General features: G+C 37.3%; 2 protein-coding genes across 2 annotated transcripts in view; both read right to left on the reverse strand.

The window, feature by feature from the left end:
* rorab (RAR-related orphan receptor A, paralog b) overlaps positions 1-1,392 on the reverse strand; it is a 60,910-nt gene extending 59,518 nt beyond the window's left edge. The window contains exon 1 of the mRNA XM_077228548.1: positions 1,081-1,392. Coding sequence (XP_077084663.1) covers positions 1,081-1,240 — 160 coding nt within the window. The 5' untranslated portion in view covers positions 1,241-1,392. The remainder of the gene's footprint in view (positions 1-1,080) is intronic.
* Positions 1,393-2,228: 836 nt separating this feature from the next.
* vps13c (vacuolar protein sorting 13 homolog C) overlaps positions 2,229-20,294 on the reverse strand; it is a 56,271-nt gene continuing 38,205 nt past the window's right edge. The window contains exons 59-86 of the mRNA XM_077228551.1: positions 20,037-20,197; positions 19,767-19,888; positions 18,905-19,202; positions 17,887-18,276; positions 17,607-17,711; positions 16,808-16,969; positions 16,598-16,723; positions 16,377-16,510; positions 15,351-15,477; positions 15,034-15,269; positions 13,516-13,660; positions 13,292-13,432; positions 13,113-13,194; positions 12,935-13,004; positions 11,585-11,696; positions 11,274-11,387; positions 10,619-10,752; positions 10,427-10,508; positions 10,205-10,318; positions 9,911-9,986; positions 9,654-9,817; positions 9,483-9,528; positions 9,134-9,257; positions 6,623-6,737; positions 4,626-4,717; positions 4,410-4,533; positions 4,192-4,275; positions 2,229-3,855 (exon numbers count right to left, since the gene is read on the reverse strand). Coding sequence (XP_077084666.1) covers positions 3,757-3,855; positions 4,192-4,275; positions 4,410-4,533; positions 4,626-4,717; positions 6,623-6,737; positions 9,134-9,257; positions 9,483-9,528; positions 9,654-9,817; positions 9,911-9,986; positions 10,205-10,318; positions 10,427-10,508; positions 10,619-10,752; positions 11,274-11,387; positions 11,585-11,696; positions 12,935-13,004; positions 13,113-13,194; positions 13,292-13,432; positions 13,516-13,660; positions 15,034-15,269; positions 15,351-15,477; positions 16,377-16,510; positions 16,598-16,723; positions 16,808-16,969; positions 17,607-17,711; positions 17,887-18,276; positions 18,905-19,202; positions 19,767-19,888; positions 20,037-20,197 — 3,779 coding nt within the window. The 3' untranslated portion in view covers positions 2,229-3,756. The remainder of the gene's footprint in view (positions 3,856-4,191; positions 4,276-4,409; positions 4,534-4,625; positions 4,718-6,622; positions 6,738-9,133; positions 9,258-9,482; positions 9,529-9,653; positions 9,818-9,910; positions 9,987-10,204; positions 10,319-10,426; positions 10,509-10,618; positions 10,753-11,273; positions 11,388-11,584; positions 11,697-12,934; positions 13,005-13,112; positions 13,195-13,291; positions 13,433-13,515; positions 13,661-15,033; positions 15,270-15,350; positions 15,478-16,376; positions 16,511-16,597; positions 16,724-16,807; positions 16,970-17,606; positions 17,712-17,886; positions 18,277-18,904; positions 19,203-19,766; positions 19,889-20,036; positions 20,198-20,294) is intronic.

The following is a 20,294-nucleotide window of genomic DNA, read 5'->3' on the forward strand; positions in this document are numbered from 1 at the left end:
ACAGGAAAAATACTACTACTACAGCGAGTTACACATTTAAAAACCACAGTAGTCAGCCATGAAACCCCATTTGTTTACACAAGCAGTAAAAACGTGAAAATATCCCTTCATATCCTCTCCTCTCCTTCTGTGAGTGACTTAACCTGTTACATAACAGCGCTCCACACACGCAAGCACAGCGCAACGCCTGCCCGACACACGGGCGGCGTCTCAATACCAAATAAGCTGCCTATTTAGACAGCATTTGAAGGCTACATAGTAGCATATGGTGCTCAAAAATCGCAAAGCTAGGAAGCTAAACTAGGTTTTAAAGCACAGCCACGACAGCCAAAGCCAAGCGGACCTGAAATCTGCTCCGACTAAACTGTCAACTATGATAGTCTACGTAGGAATACCGAATGACACATTAACCGACCTTTCTTTTGACTTGTATCCCCAAATCAGAAACATACAAAAGGGGTGTGGCAGTCATGTAAAAAAACGGCTTTTTGCTTATTTACACACTAGAAATCACCACTTCGCTATGCAAATATTCTCTATAGTCGCTATGCAAATATTCTACTCTTTCGTGCTTCGTGACCTAAAACATTTAGTGGAATAGACGTTGCATTGTCATTGTCAATGTGTATTATTAGTAACCAACTGAAACATGGACACGTTGGCCACACTGCTGTCTATCGACCACATACACAGTGAGAGCAGGAGTAGATAAAGAAGACACTCGTGAAAAACAGTTTGAACTAGTAAACAGCATGTGAGTAATACAGCATGTGAGTAATAGATCAATGACAGGTAGACAGTGCATGGCCAGTAATGTTTGGGCTCACTTACAAAATGTGTGTATTATCACATTAGTTAATTTGCACTAAGCGTGCATGAGCTAGCTAGACTACCACCAGGCCTCCATATATGAAAAAACACATTTCATCTGTTTAATCCATTGTAAATTCAGAGCTAATGTGAAACAGGTCACATGCAAGGACTGGAGTTTAGGATTTAACTCAAATTATGATCTCCGTGAACTTGAATAAAATTGAAAATAATCCACAAGCAGGCTTTGGTTCTGTTATTCAAGCTTACCCTTGTTGGTACTTGAGCAACTCTGCCGCCGAACTGGAGCTGGTTTGTCGGTTTCAGCCTTGCTGTCCAGTTTCACCGGGCTGTCCTCCACCGAAGCGCCCGCTTCAGAAGCGCTCTTGCGCGGCACCGTGACGGACTCTGGAGGAGACTCCATCTTCATATGCGTCTTTCAGTTACTTTTACAATAGGATCGCTTTATAGAACAATTCGGATTCGTTTTACATCGTCTTTTGGTTCGGATTGCACTTGAGCGTGTGACAGATCTGTTAGTGTTCATGGGAGCGGGTGTGGCTCTTCTGTCCACAGACAGCGCTGTTGAGCGCGAGACATGGTCACGGCAAACACACTATTGACATGCTCTCTAAAACATCCCAGTAAAGCCATATGTAGCACATTTGTTCAAGTTTTATTACCATAGCAGTTTATTGCTATTTCTTGCGACCAAATTCAGTTTGCAGACACGACTCAGCTTACAAATAGGCTAATTTAGAACAAATATAATTTGCATTTAATGAACAACATTCAAATTAATTTTGAACAAGTAAAAATGCTAATGCTCATTAAAATAAATAAATTATATGTCCCTGTACTTTACCTATGTAAAATTTAATTAAATTCATTTCGAAACGAATTAGACTGGTTTTGAACCAGTTCAAACGGTTCAAGATCCGACTCAACAGTAATAAGACAAGTTAATAAATTAATAATAATATTTGAAAAGGTAGATCTGCTCACATCGACAATTGAATGTGAAATGTACGTCGTAAATTATATTTGTGCTCAATTTGGGTGATTTATATTTTCTTTGAGACAATAATTTAACAATTCCTCTGCGTGGTCGAAATTTGAAGTCGTTTGTTACAAAATATCAGGTTATTAGTGAATATAGGTATTTACTCAGTAAATCAAAGGTTGTCTCGTCTAGACTTGTAGGCCTATCTGTAATTTCCTCTCAAACACACAGGACAGACAGCATGCTTGACATGTGATGAGCGAACATGCTGCTGACGTACTTCCGCTGAGCAGTTCCAGTTGAGGCGCAGTGCGTGGACTTCACGTTGTGTTGTCGAAGGAATCTACTGTGTATGGATGGAAGGAATAATGTAGTCTATCTAGAAACACAGTGTATAAGACAAACAAACAACAGATTTATTTCAAGCCCAAAACTTTTATTAGGTATCCTGCTGCTGACAGTCTTTTCGAGTTTCGATTTAAGTGTAGCCTATTTTTACTATTGAGAATTGCAACCTTTAGACCCAAATTTCATCAGCATTAACTGCTAATTTGCTAGATTACAATAATAAATTTAATCATGAAAAGTATGTAGCCTACATTATGTAATGCACAATTGACCATTTGTTTAAAAAACGTTTATAGCCTAGATTTTAAAAAAATCTCAATAGTATCTTCCCAATAGACACCTGGTTCAAAGTCTTGGCTCTTGCATAAGAACTCTGTTCTATAAAGGCACTTTAACTGACACTTTAAAGTTTAGTACAAAAAGAACATTTATTGTGCTGTGTTGACATGATCACAGTTACAGAACACAGCATGTGCTTTAATCTAGAGAAGCTGATGAGAGCAGGAAATTCTTATGTAAAGCCTGACATTCCTAGTGTTTGCATTGGATTAGTTGAGATTATTTTTGATGTTTTTGGTGTCTTTAACTGTTACAGCTGTAACTGTAACACTGGCATTGACCTGTGGGCGTATGTCTGGTCTACTGTTGCATAGGAAATAGGAGGACATGGAAAGACACCGCAGAGGGCATGGGATAACCAACCTCTCCTTTCCTGCCCACACCAGGCCAACAAGGGTCACTTGCACCCACATCCAGGAAGCCAAGTTACTTAGCAACTTGGAGAGGATCCATTGCCAGGTGCTTTGACACTACATTCACTGTACATCATTGTGGGAAAACTGTGGAATACAGTGCAATCTTTCCACGCCATAAAGACACGCATCCTTTAATCATGTCATGGTTACTTACAAAACAAACATGTAACCATGAGAGGTAGAGCTAAGCTTATATCATAGTCTCCACCTCAAATTCCAGGTGTGGTCTGCCATTTTAAATAATTGTGGAACAACAATGACACATTCTCTACAGTCATAGTAAACCATGTCTTCAAGTGCAGTGCAAGGGACAAAATAGGCATACGTTTTCTGTAAAACAATAAAAAATAAAACAAAACATTTGAATGTTTTAATTTTTAAGTGGAGAGCAATTTTATGCATCATTGTTGAGTAAATCTAAGCAACACCTGTGGAAGGATGATCTAGAAAAGAAAAGGAGAGTACTATATATATGTCAGCTTTTTATCTTCTTTTTTGACAGGATTTGTGATCAAGGTAAGTGAGCTAAACTGGACCAGCTTCACATTGCACATTACAGTTGTATATCACAGTGATTTTGTAGCAAGTGCGTTAAAAGAATTATCTCTCTTACTATATTTGTTTTCAAGATACCATACAAAACAAGATAACAAAAGGCAAAGTGCTCAGATCTAGAAAGTCTAGTGCTAACTCCAAAATTTCAGAGATACATTTAAAACTTTTTAACTAATATATTTGCCAAACAACCAAAACATATACATACAGTAAATTAAGCTTTGAATGCAAGGCAGGATTATAATCTTAAGAGATGTGGCCACACATTTACATAGTTCGACTGATTTAAATTTTGCCCATTTTGATGAAGCGCTGAGATTTCTGTCTTGCCATCTGATATTGCTTGCGTGAAAACTGGGCATTGTCGATTCCTTCTCGTAGTCTCTGTGGAGTGTGAAGCAAAAGAGGTCAAAGAGGCCAGTTTGTTCTTGACAGAAAATTAAATGCAGTTATTTTGATAGCTATGCCCTTTTGCTGAATGTAACAGCAAATGTGAGCCTGAAAGGGAACAAACTAGTGCAACCTGTGTAACTACCTTGATCACAGCTTAAAACATATGAAATAGCACGCTAACTATAAAATGCCCAGTGCCATATTCAATACTGGGCATTGAAATTTTGCTTGTCATTTTCACTTTAATGAATTTACATTCATTAAAAACTAACAAAATTTCAACAGCAGTTTTAATTTCGAAACAAAACATACGCCTGTGATGTTTACCTCAGCCATGTCAGCATGTTTCATGTGTATCACTTTCACTAGCGCCTGTCCATCCTTCCTAATGAGGTTCATTCTGTTCTGTTCCTGCACCAACATCAAGATTGTTGTAAAGCAATGATCATTTATTCACCATATATCAGCTAGAAAGCCTGTACAATTGTCAATCTACAATCAATGTAATTCCGTATCTGCTAATACTAAAAGTAGCATTTATGTACCCGGTAATATATCTTCAAATCTCCTCCCTCGACGCTTGGAGGGCTTTGGAAATTATCAAACTGACATTCCCATTCTTTATTGAAATGTCCAATCACATCGATCTCTTTCACACACATCACTCTCCTGAATGAAAAAGAAACCAACACACACAGCACATGAAACAGAGAAAATGAGGAAGATGTCACGGTTTCATCACTTTCCTGTTGTTGGAATACCTGTTGGTGATAATGATGTTTGTTTTTCTGTGCCCTGGGTACTCATAATGTTCTCTGAAGATCTCTCCATCCAACTGTTTAATCTCAGACCTCTGAAAAACATACACACTCATGCAGCACTATACACAAAATACGGCACACGCTGCTTTATGGTTCCGCACGTATACTTTTTCAGCAATAACAATCGGAATCATTTTCAAATGAACAAATCATAAATCATCTGAAATGCATAAAATGATCAGTTTCATGTCAAAGAGGAGTATTGATTTATTCCAGGTTAATCACAGGAGTCAAGCAAGCTCTTCAGTTAACACCATTACAACATAGTAAAGCCACATTAAAACAAATGATTACATGACAATTATGAACCATGTGTTATGTATATAAGATAAATATACTATAAAGTATATAGGAAAATACATCAGACATTAATTCTAACATGCACTGTAAAATGCCTATTTATTTATTGCATATAAATGAGGTTGCATATATTAATATGCACATTTGATGTATTCACAATGATTAAGAATAAACATTCGGTCAATAAATATATTTTATATAGACTGTAATTTAATGTTATCAGAGTTCAGATGCATGGAAATGCATTTACAGACATAAGTTTAAAGAAATAAAATGAAGTTTAGAAAAATAAACAAACTTTGCTAGTTCCATATCCTATTCAAAACAAATCCAATAATTATTTAAATATTAATACGGAAAATCTATAATTGTTTGCCATCATATGGTTTTGAAGTCTTAAAACTACCTTGTTTTCTTAAATTTGGGAAATTAAATATAAATAAAGGATATAGTGATATAAAACTAATATAATAAAAATGTTTGAGGTATAATGCTGAAATTATTTTTGGCAAAATGAATAGAGACAAATAAAAAAACGTTTTCTAGATAAGAAAAGTAGCAAAGCTTTAAAGGGGCACAAGACAGACAACTTCAGATGCAGACTTAGGATATTACGTAATTTTCTAAACTCAATAATGAGACATTCCATTGTAGGTGGAACAGGCTAGACTGGATGTAGCCCTGGATATCCAGTTTGGTTCATTTAAGTGCAATAATATCTTAGTACTAATAAAGTTTTTAATAACATGGATCTTTAAGATAAAAGTCCCAATCCCATCTCCCACTCCCATTTTACATTTCCTCAGGCTGCATTTGGGAAAGGATAGAAAAGAGAGAAAATACGAAATATTAAAACAGGAATTCATTTCTTCAAAGCAGGGGTGGAGTCAGTTTGACTTTTGAGTTTAAGGTCAGTTTCAATTAAGAATACAATTAGAATTTTTACAAGGTGATTTGGAATTTGGTTGAGTTTAAGGCAAAACACCACCGTTAAACATCATAAAACATCATAAAAAATACATCTGAGTTAAAAAAAAAAAATCTGAACATTGAATAAAACTAGTTTCAAAATTATTTTGTTGACACATTAGAGTTAAATGTTTTTTATAGAGTGGATTTTGGATATCTCTTTTTATCAATATATAAAATCAAAAATACGGTCAACCATCAGAAGACAAAAACGATCATGCTTATAAGAATAAAATGTGTACAAAACTTCAGAATATAGAAAACTGGAAAGTTTAGTATACGTAAGTGGAGATTTCTGGCACAATGAATGAGAAATATTTTTTTGAGAAAACAGCCTTTAAAAGGTATGTACTATAATCAAAATCCATAGACACAAATAGATAAAATAAACACTCAAATACGTTTTTTTATCCCCAGTAGTCTGAAAGAAGACATTGTAATGAAGAAAAATAGCCCCAAATCCTCAAAATTAATCAGTGCTTGAAAAAAAATAAAAACCCCATTGGTTTAGCCTGTAGTGTGTTGCCTTAATCTGTCAAACTGACTCCAATCCTTCAAAACAATTAGGCTGTTAGTAGTTATTAAATTAAAACAGAGGGTCATGCTGAATAAAATCTTTCTCATCGGGGTTTAGTAGACTGGTCACTAGGGTTGACAGGTGACCTCACCTGAAAGAGGTCATAGCCCCCCGACTCATGGTGGTCGTAGGGCCGTATGATGCCGTCCTCTTGTACGAGACGCACTGGCCTTAATTTGGTCACCTCCTCAGTTGATTCTGCTACCCTGCAAATCAAGTCAGAAACAGCATCTTAGATAACTCTGACAAAGACAACATCCTGTGATCTAGCGGTTTTATATCCATGTAAAAATGTGTGGGCAACTGGTGAGTCATTCTTAGTGAGCAGAATCTACTCAATTAAAGTTCATCTGAGCATGCCCGAACAGCCTTGAACAAACGCAATGCATCTCAAGAGTCATTTAAAAAGCGTCAACCTACAAAGTTTCTTTGTGCTATTGCGTGCAGTGTCTGATTCCTTAAGCCCTCTCTCACCTTTGGTTACTTCTACAGTGCGAGCATGGAAAAGCAACATGATTACATACAGTTAGCGTTGATCAGTTCGGATTACTTTATGGAGAGCATAACGAATGGATGGATGATTGAACGTATAAGCTAGAGAATCAATGGAGGGGTGGGGGGCATCGCTGTTCCAGCTTGTCGGGAAAGGCTCGGCATGAAAAAGCCAGGGGTGGGAACACCGTAAAACACAACAGATTTGCCAACTCATCTTTTCTGGGCAGAATTAATGGAATGGGTGAAAAATGTGATTGGTTAGCCTGGTCATCGACTGCCTTTGAAATCATAATGCTTCTTTTGCTATTGCGCGTGGTTACACCATAGAGTCCAGTGCATCAGCAGTGCAGTGAGCTCGTGCAGTGGACTTGGTCTGACAAGCAGGACAGTGGGAGAGTGAGAGGGACATCACCCAAAGTTCACCCCCAAAAATGGAACTCATTTACTCACCCTCATGTCGTACCAATATCGCATTACTTTTATCTTCCGTAGAACACAAAAGATGATTTTTTTTTGTCCATATAATGAAAGTCAATGGGGTCCATAACAGCACTGGACTTTCATTGTAATGCAAAAAGATGCAAAAACAAAATTCAAAATTATCTTCTTTTGTTCCGCAGAAGAAAGTAAGTCATACAGGTTTGGAATTACATGAGGGTGAGTAAATGATGACAGAATCTTTATTTCTGGGTTGAACTACCCCTTTAACTGTTTGATTATTGAGACACTATATATAAAAACACGTGTCCAGTTTTTTATTTAAAGGACCACTTCCCTTCAATATAGTTACAAGTGAGTATACGTGTTTATTTGTACTTCCACTCCTCTATATACCATCTCTGCTCCTGTCTGTGATGTTCTGCTCATCAGACTTTCCACTGGCCCCAAAATGCACCAGAGAAAGAAGTGTGGAGATAAGAAGCAAATGTTACAATGATGGGAAAAAAGGCACATGTTGATGAATCCAGTAATAAGGATTCTTAAACTGTAGATTACGTCAGAATGCTCTGCGCTACAGCTCACATCCTTTGCTTCCCAAGATGCAATACTTACCTTACAACAATTCACACCCTGTAAGATTAAAAATTCATTCATGCTACCAAATTATTTTGGACTGAGTGAATGCAGAGGGATCATTCACTGTCATCTCTCTGGGTAACATGGGCATAAATACACATACATTCACGCTTCAGTCACCCAGACCTTCATACGCACATCTGTACACATACACTCATGAGTGTCCAAATACTCACTGAACTAAAAAGAACAAACACATCCAGGAATTAACTTATGAAAAACATGAAAGAAAGAGTCACAAAATTAGTTGACACTCAGGGGGAAAAAAAAACAAAAAAACAAAATAAAACAAATAGAACAAGACAACAAAATACAAAAGAGACACAAATTAAGACACGGACACACTTACAGTAGATACATCTTAATTGATAGTCTACGGTATTTTTAAATAATTTTTAATTAAACATGTTTTTTGTCCTTTCAGAATGGATATCATCAATCTTCCTCCCTTCCAAAAGATTGCTTAGATAATAAAATATTTTTTTAATTTAGAGTGCAATGAGATCTGCGCTTACATAATATGATACATCAAAAGATTCTCTCTGTCCTATAGCAGGAAGTAGACACGATTTCCAAGATATACTTAGGATGGGGGGAAGTGGCCTCATGACTTCCACTCAGCAATGAGTAAATTTGGGTCCCCTTCAAACTGCTTGTGGTCCTATTATGACTACATATCAGTTTTTGGGTTCAAAATATTGCTTAATAAACATCTTCATTTGAAAAAAGGAACTATGTGAATATATACATAACTGTTTATTTGTTTGGGGTCCGTAAGATTTTCTTTTGTTTTAATACAAATTATCTGATTGAATAGAAATTCGAAAGAAAATAGCATTCATTTGAAATAGAAATCTTTTGCGACATTATAAATATCTTTACTGTGACTTTAGATCAATTGAATCAATCCTTACTGAATAAAAGTTAATTTCTTTAAAAAAAAAAAAAAAAATCTTACTAACCCTAAACTTTTGAACAGGATTTGTATGTGTGTATATAGATGTAATATTCATGTGCATGTGTGTCTCACCTCTGAATGCCCTGAAAAGTACTGCTTGCCATGTCTATGATGCCCCCTGTAGGTCTGGCCACCACTCCAACCAGGCCTTTCCCAATGCCCTTGAAGAAGCCTGCAGCCCCCTCTTTCTTTGCACCTAAACCCATGACAGATTATTAAATTACATATCATACATTCTTGTCCAAGGTTCTGCTGTTGAGTGGTTGCCATTATATACTGTATGTACTTGCATATTTTAAATGGCCAATAAATTGTTACTGTTAACCTATGATTATAATTTTTTATATATATTTTTGCCAAAACTGAATACAAAAACAGATAAAATCCATTTAAGTGATGCATCAGCAGTAAACTACCATACCTTCCACCGGTTTCGTCACAATTCCTGTTACTCCACCAACCACTCCCTGAAGAAGAACATGACTAAAGTCAATTCATTCTATACACAATGGAACTTTGTTATATAATGGAAAATAGAAAGGGTAATGCTTGGATGTTTTCTTGGATGTACTGAAGTCAGGAATTTCAGTACCTTAAGGAAACCTTTTCCTCCTTTAGCCAGACTTTCTCCAAAGTCCTTAGTGGGTCTGTTCATTTCCTCCCTCCGTTTCTGCTGATACTCTTTGTCCATAGTGATGGCAGCCAAGCCTTTACCTACAGAGCCTGTTATACGGGACACCATGCCAGCTGCGCCCCCTAGGAAGATAATGTAGAACCAAAACAAGAATGTGCAGTAAGGATCCTCAGTGAGTATATATAGGCTTTAGAGAGAAAAGCAAGGTGCCTTACCCACTGTGTGGCCCAGCAAACTTCGAACACCGATAACAAACCCTTCTGCAAATTCCTCAGGTCCTTGAACAGCCCCCTACACACACAAACAAATAGCACAATTGTAACCAATCTCAGACCACACAAATCACAACTTGATAACCTTGTAAACCTGACACTGCAATGGTGATTTAAATAAATAAATATACCTCAAATCTGTACTTATATCTGGCATTTAAAAGAGAACAGTCACATTTGTACTGAATTAAATGATGAGGCCTGAATGAACATATAAATTAACAGCATTTGTCAGACCTGGATGGGCTCATAGAAGAAAGCCTCCACTCCTTCTGATAAGCCTCGGATCAAACCAAATGGATTTCCAAGAACATCCAGACCCAAAACCAACACATACATCTGCGTCAAGAACTATGAGGAGAGAAAAAGACTTTCAGATACAATGATAAAGTGTGTTAGAGAGTGTATGCTCATGTTACAACCTCTGACATTGTATGAATGTGTATTTGGATCACCCACTTGTTCACTGTAGTGTCTGATCACCGCCCACATCAGTTTCTCTCGCCGGTAGAACTGATATTTCACCTCAAAGTAAGCCAGTCTGAAAAAAAAGAGCGAGACAAAAAGACGTCAATCAATGCCTAAGTGAATCGTATTGTCAAAAAGGCATATGAGTCGGTATTAGAGTGCATGCACATCTGAAAGCCTTACTTGAAAATCAGATCATCTACATCAGTGAGTGTGGCACCAATGCTTTTGAGCAGGAGGTTGACGGACTGGATGGCCACCATATCACCCTTCTCAGAATCATCTCCACTAGAGCCCAGAGACAGACTCAGATGCAGCTACACACACACACACACACACACAGGTTAAACATAAACAATTACATGACATGTGTGATGCAATTTCCAAAAAATATTATGAAGAACAACTATTTTCAACATTGATAATAACACGAAATGTTTCTAGAGCACTAAATCGGCATATTAGAATGATATCCTGAAGGATCATGTGACACTGAAGACTGGATTAATGATGTTGAAAATTCAGCTTTGCAATTACAGAAATAAATTACATATTCAAATAAATTAAAATAACAGTAATAATATTTCATAATATTATTGTTTTACTGTATATTTGATAAATAAATGCAACCTTGGTGAGCATAAGAGCCTTCTTTCAAAAACATTAAAAACTATATCGACCCCAAACTGTTGAACAGTAGTGTGTCACTGTCCAATCATACTGTAGCACGTGGAAGACTGAAACTAAGGAGAAGGTCTTATTTAAAATGTTGTTGACAAGTGACCTTGAAGAGATCATGTGCTGTGTTTTGAAGTAGACTGTGGTGCTGATTCATTACTTTAATAGGGGAGATGTGGAAATGCTCAAAGAAGCTCAGGCCCGAGGTGTCTGTCATGGAGCTCTCCATCAGCTGAGCCTGTAGCGCCTCCAGATCCTTCTCTATCAGCTTATTCTGAAGCACAGAGAAACACATACTGACATCTCCAGCCCACTCTTCTTTCACATTTCATAAAGCCACACATGAGTGAAACAAACACAGAAGAAAGTAATTATGGAGGGAATGTTTACCACTGCGATCATTGTGGATTCATTTCACTAGTAACATTATGTGATAGAATGTGAACACCTGCAGGAGGATGCAGTAGTTACCTTCTCTTTACTATCCTGGGACTGGATGGCTGGGGTAAACAGGTTGAGGATTGCCCCCAAGAAACCCTGATCAATCTTCACTGCCATCTCCTGTACTAATGCCATAAAGTACCTACAGAAGAAAAAGGTACTACTTATTCTTTCTACTTAAAAATAACAATAAAGTCAGCAAAACTATGAAATAACACATGAAATGAAGGTAATTATGTAGTGTCAAAACCAATGATGGACAGAGACCAATGGGCAAACCAATGGGATTTTTAAGGACCTTTAGAGGGTCAGGACATCGGTTTAACGTGCTTTTTGACAGTATAGTGTCCACATTACTATACTGGGGCATTAGGACCCACACAGACCACAGGGTGAGCACCCTCTGCTAGCCTCACTACACCTCTTCCAGCAGCAACCTAGTTTTCTCAGAAGGTCTCCCATCCAGGTCCTGACCAGGCTCAACCCTGCTTAGCTTCAGTGGGCAACCAGTCTTGGGCTACAGGGTGATATGGCTGCTAAGCAAATGATGAGCAAAGTTCAAAAGAACAGCCTTTACTTTATTTTTTGTAACAATGTAAAAGTCTTTACTGTCACTTTTGATAAATTTAATGTCGATATCAATAATTATCACGATAAATGTCAAATCTTTATTTATTTCAAGTTTTTTTCTCAAGACTTTTGCTCTTAAGTGAAAGTTGTAGAAACCAGAGTTAATTGTGAACACAGTTAAAACCATGCATATAGCATCTCAATAACATGATAAAATGTAACTAGTTTCTATGGTATATGTACAGTATAAAAAAAAACAGTAGCCTAAATACATTTAGTATAAATGAACAAACGCTATAGCTTAATCGCAAAAAGTAATTATAGGTAATTTGTATATCTATATTTGTAGATTGAAAAGCCATCTGACTGTATTGTTGCACACAGTTTTGCTCCTTCTTGTCAGTGCTGTTTCATCTTCATCTGGCTTTAAAGTAGTTTAAATCACCGAGACATTTGTGTTCTTCACTGATTCCAAACGCTTCACACTGGATCTCACAGAGATGTTTAGTTGTCGCGTGATCGAGACCGATTGAGCAGAGCAGATAAATGGTCAGTGTGATGCGTTTCAAATGTTTTTGTTACGCTTTTGCCGTATTAACTTTATATCAAACAATTATCTCTTTTTATCTTTATATCGAGAAAAAAAAATTGTATAGCGAAAATTGTCGTTAAGATTTTATCGCCCAGCCCTAATTTCACACAAGAGAGAAGAATGCAATGTGGTTAATTGATTTGAATTAGTACATGTGAGACTGTGACACAATAAGTAAAGAAAAAAAACAAAACGTAAATCAGTGTGCCATCACTTACTTAAACTGCATGACTTGGCTGTGCTCATTAAACCTTGTGATGATGCTCACGTCAATAAATGGCTTCGGCTCTAAAGATAAAGGGGATATGGTGTGTTCATGTCCACTCGCTCTAAATGTGCACTCAGAACTGTATTAGCTTAGAAGCAGCCTTTCTATATGTTAGCTGGTGTTTGTACCTGAGTCTTGAACAATAGATTTTGGAAGAGGAACAGGATGAAAAACAGTAGGAAATATAGCTCCCGGCAGCTGATTATCCACCTGGAACAAATATATGGTGAACAACATAATAACTGAACGACTGCCAAAAAAAGACGGAAGTATCATATTCAACAAGTACATTGTGTGTGGGTGTTACCTGTAGCCAATAGAGCTGTGCACGTAGACTCCTCTGGTGAGGCGACTGTTTCAACTCAACATGAATGCCAGGCAGGAAGTTTCTCCTGATATGGCAGGAAAATGGCTGTCTCATCAACATGGGCAATCTCCCAAAGTTGACCTGTTTTAATAAAGAATACTATAAAGTCTAACAACATAAACAATCTTATTAATCAAAGTTTTCCTGTTAAAGTCCTTTATTACCTCTAGGCCAGTTTCTAGTTTTGTCCAGACTGGTTCACTCTTGCTGCTGATGTGATGCTGGTAGGCTTTCTCCAACAGTCCGATGTTCTTGTTGTTAAAGGACTTCCAGCGGTTCTTTTGTCTCATCTCCCAAACCACACCAGAACTTAAAAACACAATTCAATCATCATCATAAATCACCTTGACAGTCAAGTGGCATTTATGTTCCCCTTTTAAAGGGTCATGAAACCCCCCTCTTTCAGCTCAAGTCTAGCTCACAATCTTTTTGAAAAAAGCAACTTAAATGGGCGTGGATGGCTGTGAGAAGGAGGGAGTGGGTGTGGTGTGGCACGGCAGGGGAGAGGGGGAACTATCATCGCCAGTGGCCCATGCATATCGACTGTCACTAAAAATCACTGGTAAAACGTGAGGAAATGCTAGATTTTTTTTATAGCTGGCAAAGTTAAAGTCTAATGAAATACAATGACACTTTATTATTGTCCTTTCAAAAGTAACTGCTACATATATTAGCCTACAGTAATCGTAATTCTATTTAAACCATATTAAAGTACATGTATAATTATGTCATCATAAAATATGTAGTTGTTTATATACACATATATGCATATATTTGAAAATAATTAATTTTCTGCTTAAAACAAAAAACGTACCGTGCATAGCCTAGATCTACGCTCACCCTGAACCCCAATGACATATATATTTAATTACACGAATTAAGCATACAATTGAGGTATTATCAAAATATCTAAAATTTTAATAACGAGTGCTTATTTAACAAAAGGCAAGTCAAACGATCAGGGTTACATTTAAGACACACTGACATAAATCTGAAGGGATAGAAAAGTCCTCGGGACTTGGTACCGAATTCCTCGCAAGACGTAATTTGCATTGGTTGCAACAAGGCCGAAGTCCACCATTCTCCAGTCCTCGAAGCTCTCTCTCGAGAAAAATGTTTGCTGCACATATATAATTTAGATGTGTCCGTGGTTGATGACCAGCCAACCGCCCAGAGCCAGAGTCTAGCCCTGGCAGCATCGCGGGGAAACACATTCAACGCACTTGAACTTTTGCACCACGAAAACAAACACTTGCGTCCCATGATTGATTCTCTCATCTACTACGCGATATCACAGTTTGACATGTCTGTCATTGGAAAGATCCACCTGGTGTCATGAATAATTAAGAGACAATGTCTTCTCATAGGATATGAAAACTCAGTCTCATTAATAATTATGAGACACAGATGAGTCATCAAAGCGCTTACAGTGCTCTGTGACGTGGACACGATGAAGATTTTAAACCCGGAAGACAAAAAAAACGGAAAAAAACTAAAATTTAACCATTTTCACCCTACTATTAAATCTAACAGATGCTAGCATTGTCTTCAATAGTGTTCAACACTCATACCTCTGTTAAAAATTTGGTTTAGGGTTTCATGACCCTTTAAAAGTCTTAGAAGCATTTCAAATTATTAGTATTACAACAACAATACTGAATGCAGGGTGTGGGTTTATTTACCTGGTGATGCCAACGTATGCAATCTCCTGCCTAATGTCATTGTTGATGAGTGACAGGCCAAGGTTCTGTAAAGAGATGTTGACTTCCTGCTGGAACTGCTCCAGCTCCTCCGCCTGCCGTGCTTTTGTGACTATGCCGACATCCTCGGTGAAGATCAGCACCCGCTGGCGGCCGTCCAGGAAAGACACCCAGTGAGTCTGAACTAAGCTGCTATAAGAAAACTGCCCACACTCGTCCTAAAGACAATGACATAGGAATGACATGAGCAGCAACATAAGACGATCAGCAGATTCAATCACCCAGAATCCTTCTCTAACCTTGACAAGGTCCAGTTCTCCACTGTGGTCTTGACAGCTCCAGCAAAGCTTCCTCTCCCCTGCTGGATCGTCCCATGCAAAACGCTGAGCTTCACCTGGTCTCAGTGCCCAAGACTCCTCACATCCTCTGCACAAGCACAGACACAGATTAGAGTTAGGAAACATATTCACACACTCCAAAACACTCAATAAGAGAATAGAGTATGTTGGTACCACAGTTTAAAATGGAGCACTTGTGCACAGTACACATGTGAAAGGCACTTCTTAATCAAATTCCTTGTCTTGGCGATTGGTTTGTTTTAACTGAATGTATGTAAACAGCCAGGTAAAAACAAAAGCCAAATAAATTGAATCTGTGCATTAGACAGTTTAAATGAGATCTTACAGATCTTTCTTTGTACATTAAATATATATTTTTAGTTTATTATTATTTATCACTGTATATACTATACAATACAGTAAAAACAGTAATGTTTTAAAATATTATTACAATTTAACAACTGTTTTTTATTTTAATAATATTTTAAAACACATGAGCTGCTTCTTATGGATTCTTCGATAAAAAGACAGAACATTTTTTGTAACAATATAAATATCTTCACTTTTGATCAATTTAATGCATCCTTGCTTAATAAAAGTATAACCACAAATGTATTTATTTTTTTTGTTTGTAAATTTTCTTTTGTCTTTATTTTACTACTGGCTTAATTCAATTAAAACAACAGAATGTGATCTTCAAGTATTCCTCAATTAAGTAAAAATCGCTCTTAAGTTAATATTTGTATCAACATTTAACATTTAAATAAAACAGCGTATACAATAGCAATTCGTTTTTGCTGTGGTATTACAATTACTTTGTGCGATTTGTGAAATTATGGTATTGGTCTTATTGACTACTGAAAACTTGGTATTGTGACAACCCTAGTTTCCACAAAAGACTAATAGATCTTCATGGTCTTTCTCATCAGACATATTCAGACTTTTCATTAATCTGTCATATGAAGTTAAATATTAAAGCGGTCAGACCTCTGTCTGAAGTTGACAGTGGCTGTGGGAGTGTGGTTCACAACCAAAGCAGGTGCAGCTCCATCATAGTAATCAGTGAAGCTGACGACGGTGGAGTGGTCTGAGATATTCACATCCACTATCACGCCACCATACTGATGGAAAAGAAGATTAGAATTAGGTGCTCAATACGGTTTTTTAAAGTATTTTTAGCATCATGTTTACATCCAGAGCATGTTCACCTGATCCATGCGCAGCAGAGTCCCGTTGTCCTGCTTGTTGAAGAAGAACGACTTGGAGATAGATTCAGATCCCACAACTCGTGCACACAGCTTCCCTGTGCTGGACTCAGGCCAAAAAGGCAAACACTGTAACACACACAATTGTACAGTCAACACAAATACAATGAGTGCATACTGCTGCCTTTGATAAAAGATGAATTCATCTCTGACCTCAGTGGAGGAGATGTAGTGCCACTTGTTGCTGAAACCATTGTTATTTTGCACCTCTCCAACCTCAAGCTCAAACGAAGACTTATTGACCAGCGTGTAGAAGGGACTCATGATAACAATTCGTGTCAGATTAAAGCTGCTCATCTGGATGCTGACCCCAACCTGGTACATCAAATGAGATTTTCCATACTATACATTATAATGTTGTTGTGTCTAAATTCACATGTACAGTAGCATTTAAAAAGATTGATTTTAGTTTTTAGTGCATTTTTCATTTATTTATTTAGACAAAATAGTATAGATTTTTAATATATCGGGCATCTCTACTCAGCCATAACATGAAAATAATGAAATATAAGTACATAAGATGAAGCAATATTAAAATCCTTTGACAATAGTTAAAATCACCATGAAATCAAAATGGACAAATCTTATTTTTTATGTAATATTGCAGTGTTTATTATAAATTATTTATTCGTTATTATATGTATTTTTTCTTTTAAATTCATGTGCCCTTGTAATCTTTAATCAAAATAACTTCTCTGGCAATAATAACAATAATAACTCTGGCTTGAGGGCGGGACAACCTGTCACTCACATAACATCACAGCAATAGAAAACTACAATGATCCAAAAAAACAACAACAATCCAATCAATTCCAGATGGACAAAATCAAGTCCCACTCTACATAGTTTCTTGTTCGAGAAGCCGTTGCACTCGGATATATGTCACAATAAGTGAATAAAATATGATCGCAACTACTGTTTCATGCTGATTTTAAATGTTCAAAGTATTTACCAAGTAGTCCCCGCCTTTGTCTGGACAGCGCACACATCCATAGCTGCCGACGGTGTCCAGCGAGAAGCCATCAGACCAGGAGCTGGTGGACACACAGAGTTGCACCTGAAAGGAAGAGCAGCATGTACATTTAGAAAGGAATATCTGAACATTTTGTATTAAAATCTACAGGTAAAACATGGCTTTCCAGACATGACAGCCCAAACACATTTTTATTCAGGATTTGGCTAATAGTTGTATAGATTTATCGTTCAAACACTGCCAATGAGTCCAATCCAACCTTATTCTTGCTGAAGAGATTCTTCTTTTTAAAGGAGAACAAAATGACGTCTCTGAAGTCGGATGGGTGTTTCACACAGGTATCCTCGGCACGATACTGCAGCACCCGGGACGTCTTATTGATGATCCAGTATGGACTATAAACAGAGAGGATCATTTTGCTGTTCACGTGAGACACATGCACACCCACATCCAAGGTCAGTTCCTCTGTGGTGTCGCAGGTGAAGCAGACGGAGAAGAACTCGGGGATGTCTCTGCTAACCCTCATACGCCCAGTCCAGTTGCGACCTTGGTACTTGATCAAAACAAGTTCCATTATTTCACCTCCAACATTCGAATTCAGCACATCCGCCGCACTGCCCTCCTGAAGCTCATAGAAGTCAGCAGAGCCCTATGAGAGACGTGATGAGGTTTTAATAAATGTCTGTTGGCTAATATTAAATAGATAATGAATCATACTGATTGATTTTATATGAACGTGTCATACACAAATGTTTGGGGTCAGTACGATTTTTTTAATTATATTTTTATTCAGCAAGGACGAATTAAATTTATCAAGAGTAACAATATAGACATTTATAATTCAAATTTTTTCTATTTCCAACGAAGGCTGTTCTTTTGTGCTTTCTATTCAAAGAATTCTGAAATAAAGTATTATGGTTTCCAAAAAAAAAAAAGAAGCAACACAACCTTTTTCAACATTGATAATAATAGCAAATGTTTCATGAACACCAAATAAGCATTTTAGAATGATTTCTGAAGAATCATGAGACTGACGACTGGAGTAATAACTGCTGAAAATTCAGCTTTGTCATCACATGAATAAATGTATTTAGAATTGTAAAAATATTTTACAATATTACTGTTGTGACTATTTTTGATCAAATAAATGCAGTCTTCGTGAGCATAAGAGACTTCTTAACATTTAAAAAAAAATCTTACTGACCACAAACTTTTAAATTTTAGTATATGTCAAATGGATTTTGGCATTTGTGTATTGAAACTGCAATATTCCGCACCTCCAGTAGGTAGCGTATTGAGTAAGGTAACAGGTTTTTGACAGTGACAGCTGGGTGCAGGTGGATGACATAAGCAGGGTCCCAGTCCCCTTCCCCGTGGCTGGCGATGTGGCTGAGGTCATCCTGCACGGCCAGTGTGTTCACCACCAGTGGCAGGAAGCTGCTGTCTATGGCAGGGCACTGCAGCACAGCTTGAACCTCTGAGCTCACGTGTACCTGTTCCTTCCATGAGATGCATGTGGACGATGCCCGATACAGATCTTCTAAAGGACCAACAGGTAGTAAGAACAGCTGACTCCTGATGGAATATATATAGCACAGAAAGTTACATTATAAAGTACAAAAAAGTACAGGTAGTTTATTTGACAGTTAATAGCAGGGGTGTCAGGCACAAGATAAAAAAAAAAACTAAGTTATGCAAATAAAATGATTAAATGTTTGTGATTATTTATAATTTTTTATATTTGTAATATATTCTAGCTTTAGCTTTTTGATAGGGTCGCAGAACTTTTTAATGTGTTGTTTTGGACCTTTTTTTTAGGTCTTTTTGTTCGCTTTGTACTCTGAAATGGAGAATTAAATCTGAAGTTATCCAGCTAAGAGCAGCATGTTGCTTCTCTTTTTCTTGTCAAAAATGCAGTTTGATTAATATTCTCTAATTGGCGATTTCATACGTAAATGTAATCTAAAGCCCCCTGGTGCATGAAAACAATACACTCTACACCCCTGGTATAGTGATTGAATTGTAAATATGTAGTGATATGTAGTCAAAGATCTTCTTTACAGTTGCCACTCATGATATTTAACTCATGTGAATTCAAAATGCACTGAAACAAAGTAGGCAATTACACGTAGCCCATACCTGTAAGCTTCTAGGGGAACATGACACTCCTTCTCAGGCTCAGCAACCCCTACATTCACCATCACTCCAAGTTCAGAAGAGTACTTCAAAATGGCAAAAGGCACCGAGAAATGGTTCTTTATCTGTAAACACATATTAACGTACAGTTAACGTACAATAAAATATCAATGTCACCATGATTTTAACAAGGTCTTTTTCATGAATAATTATTTCTTTATCGAGACAGGTGGACAGATGTACGCTCTCTGCAGGTAAAGTGAGCAGACGAACCTGTAGGGGGGACCGTACTGTGATGACCTTGTTGCCCTCGCTGGCATCGATCTGAAGCAGCACAGACACAGCTTCCATTTGCATGGGTCCTCTGACATTATACAGTCTGCGGCCAGGCTTACCCAACGGGATATTTGAAATCTCACTATAACCTGAGGGAACTGCACAGAGGACATTTATGATTAGGATTACGGTATTCCTGACCTAAGAAATATTACACTGTACCTCAAATATTAAAGGATACTATAAAAATTATTT

The sequence above is a fragment of the Siphateles boraxobius genome, unplaced genomic scaffold, assembly GCF_051911475.1.
Source record: "Siphateles boraxobius isolate OS27281-9 unplaced genomic scaffold, OSU_SipBor_1 130, whole genome shotgun sequence".
Lineage (NCBI taxonomy): Eukaryota > Metazoa > Chordata > Actinopteri > Cypriniformes > Leuciscidae > Siphateles > Siphateles boraxobius.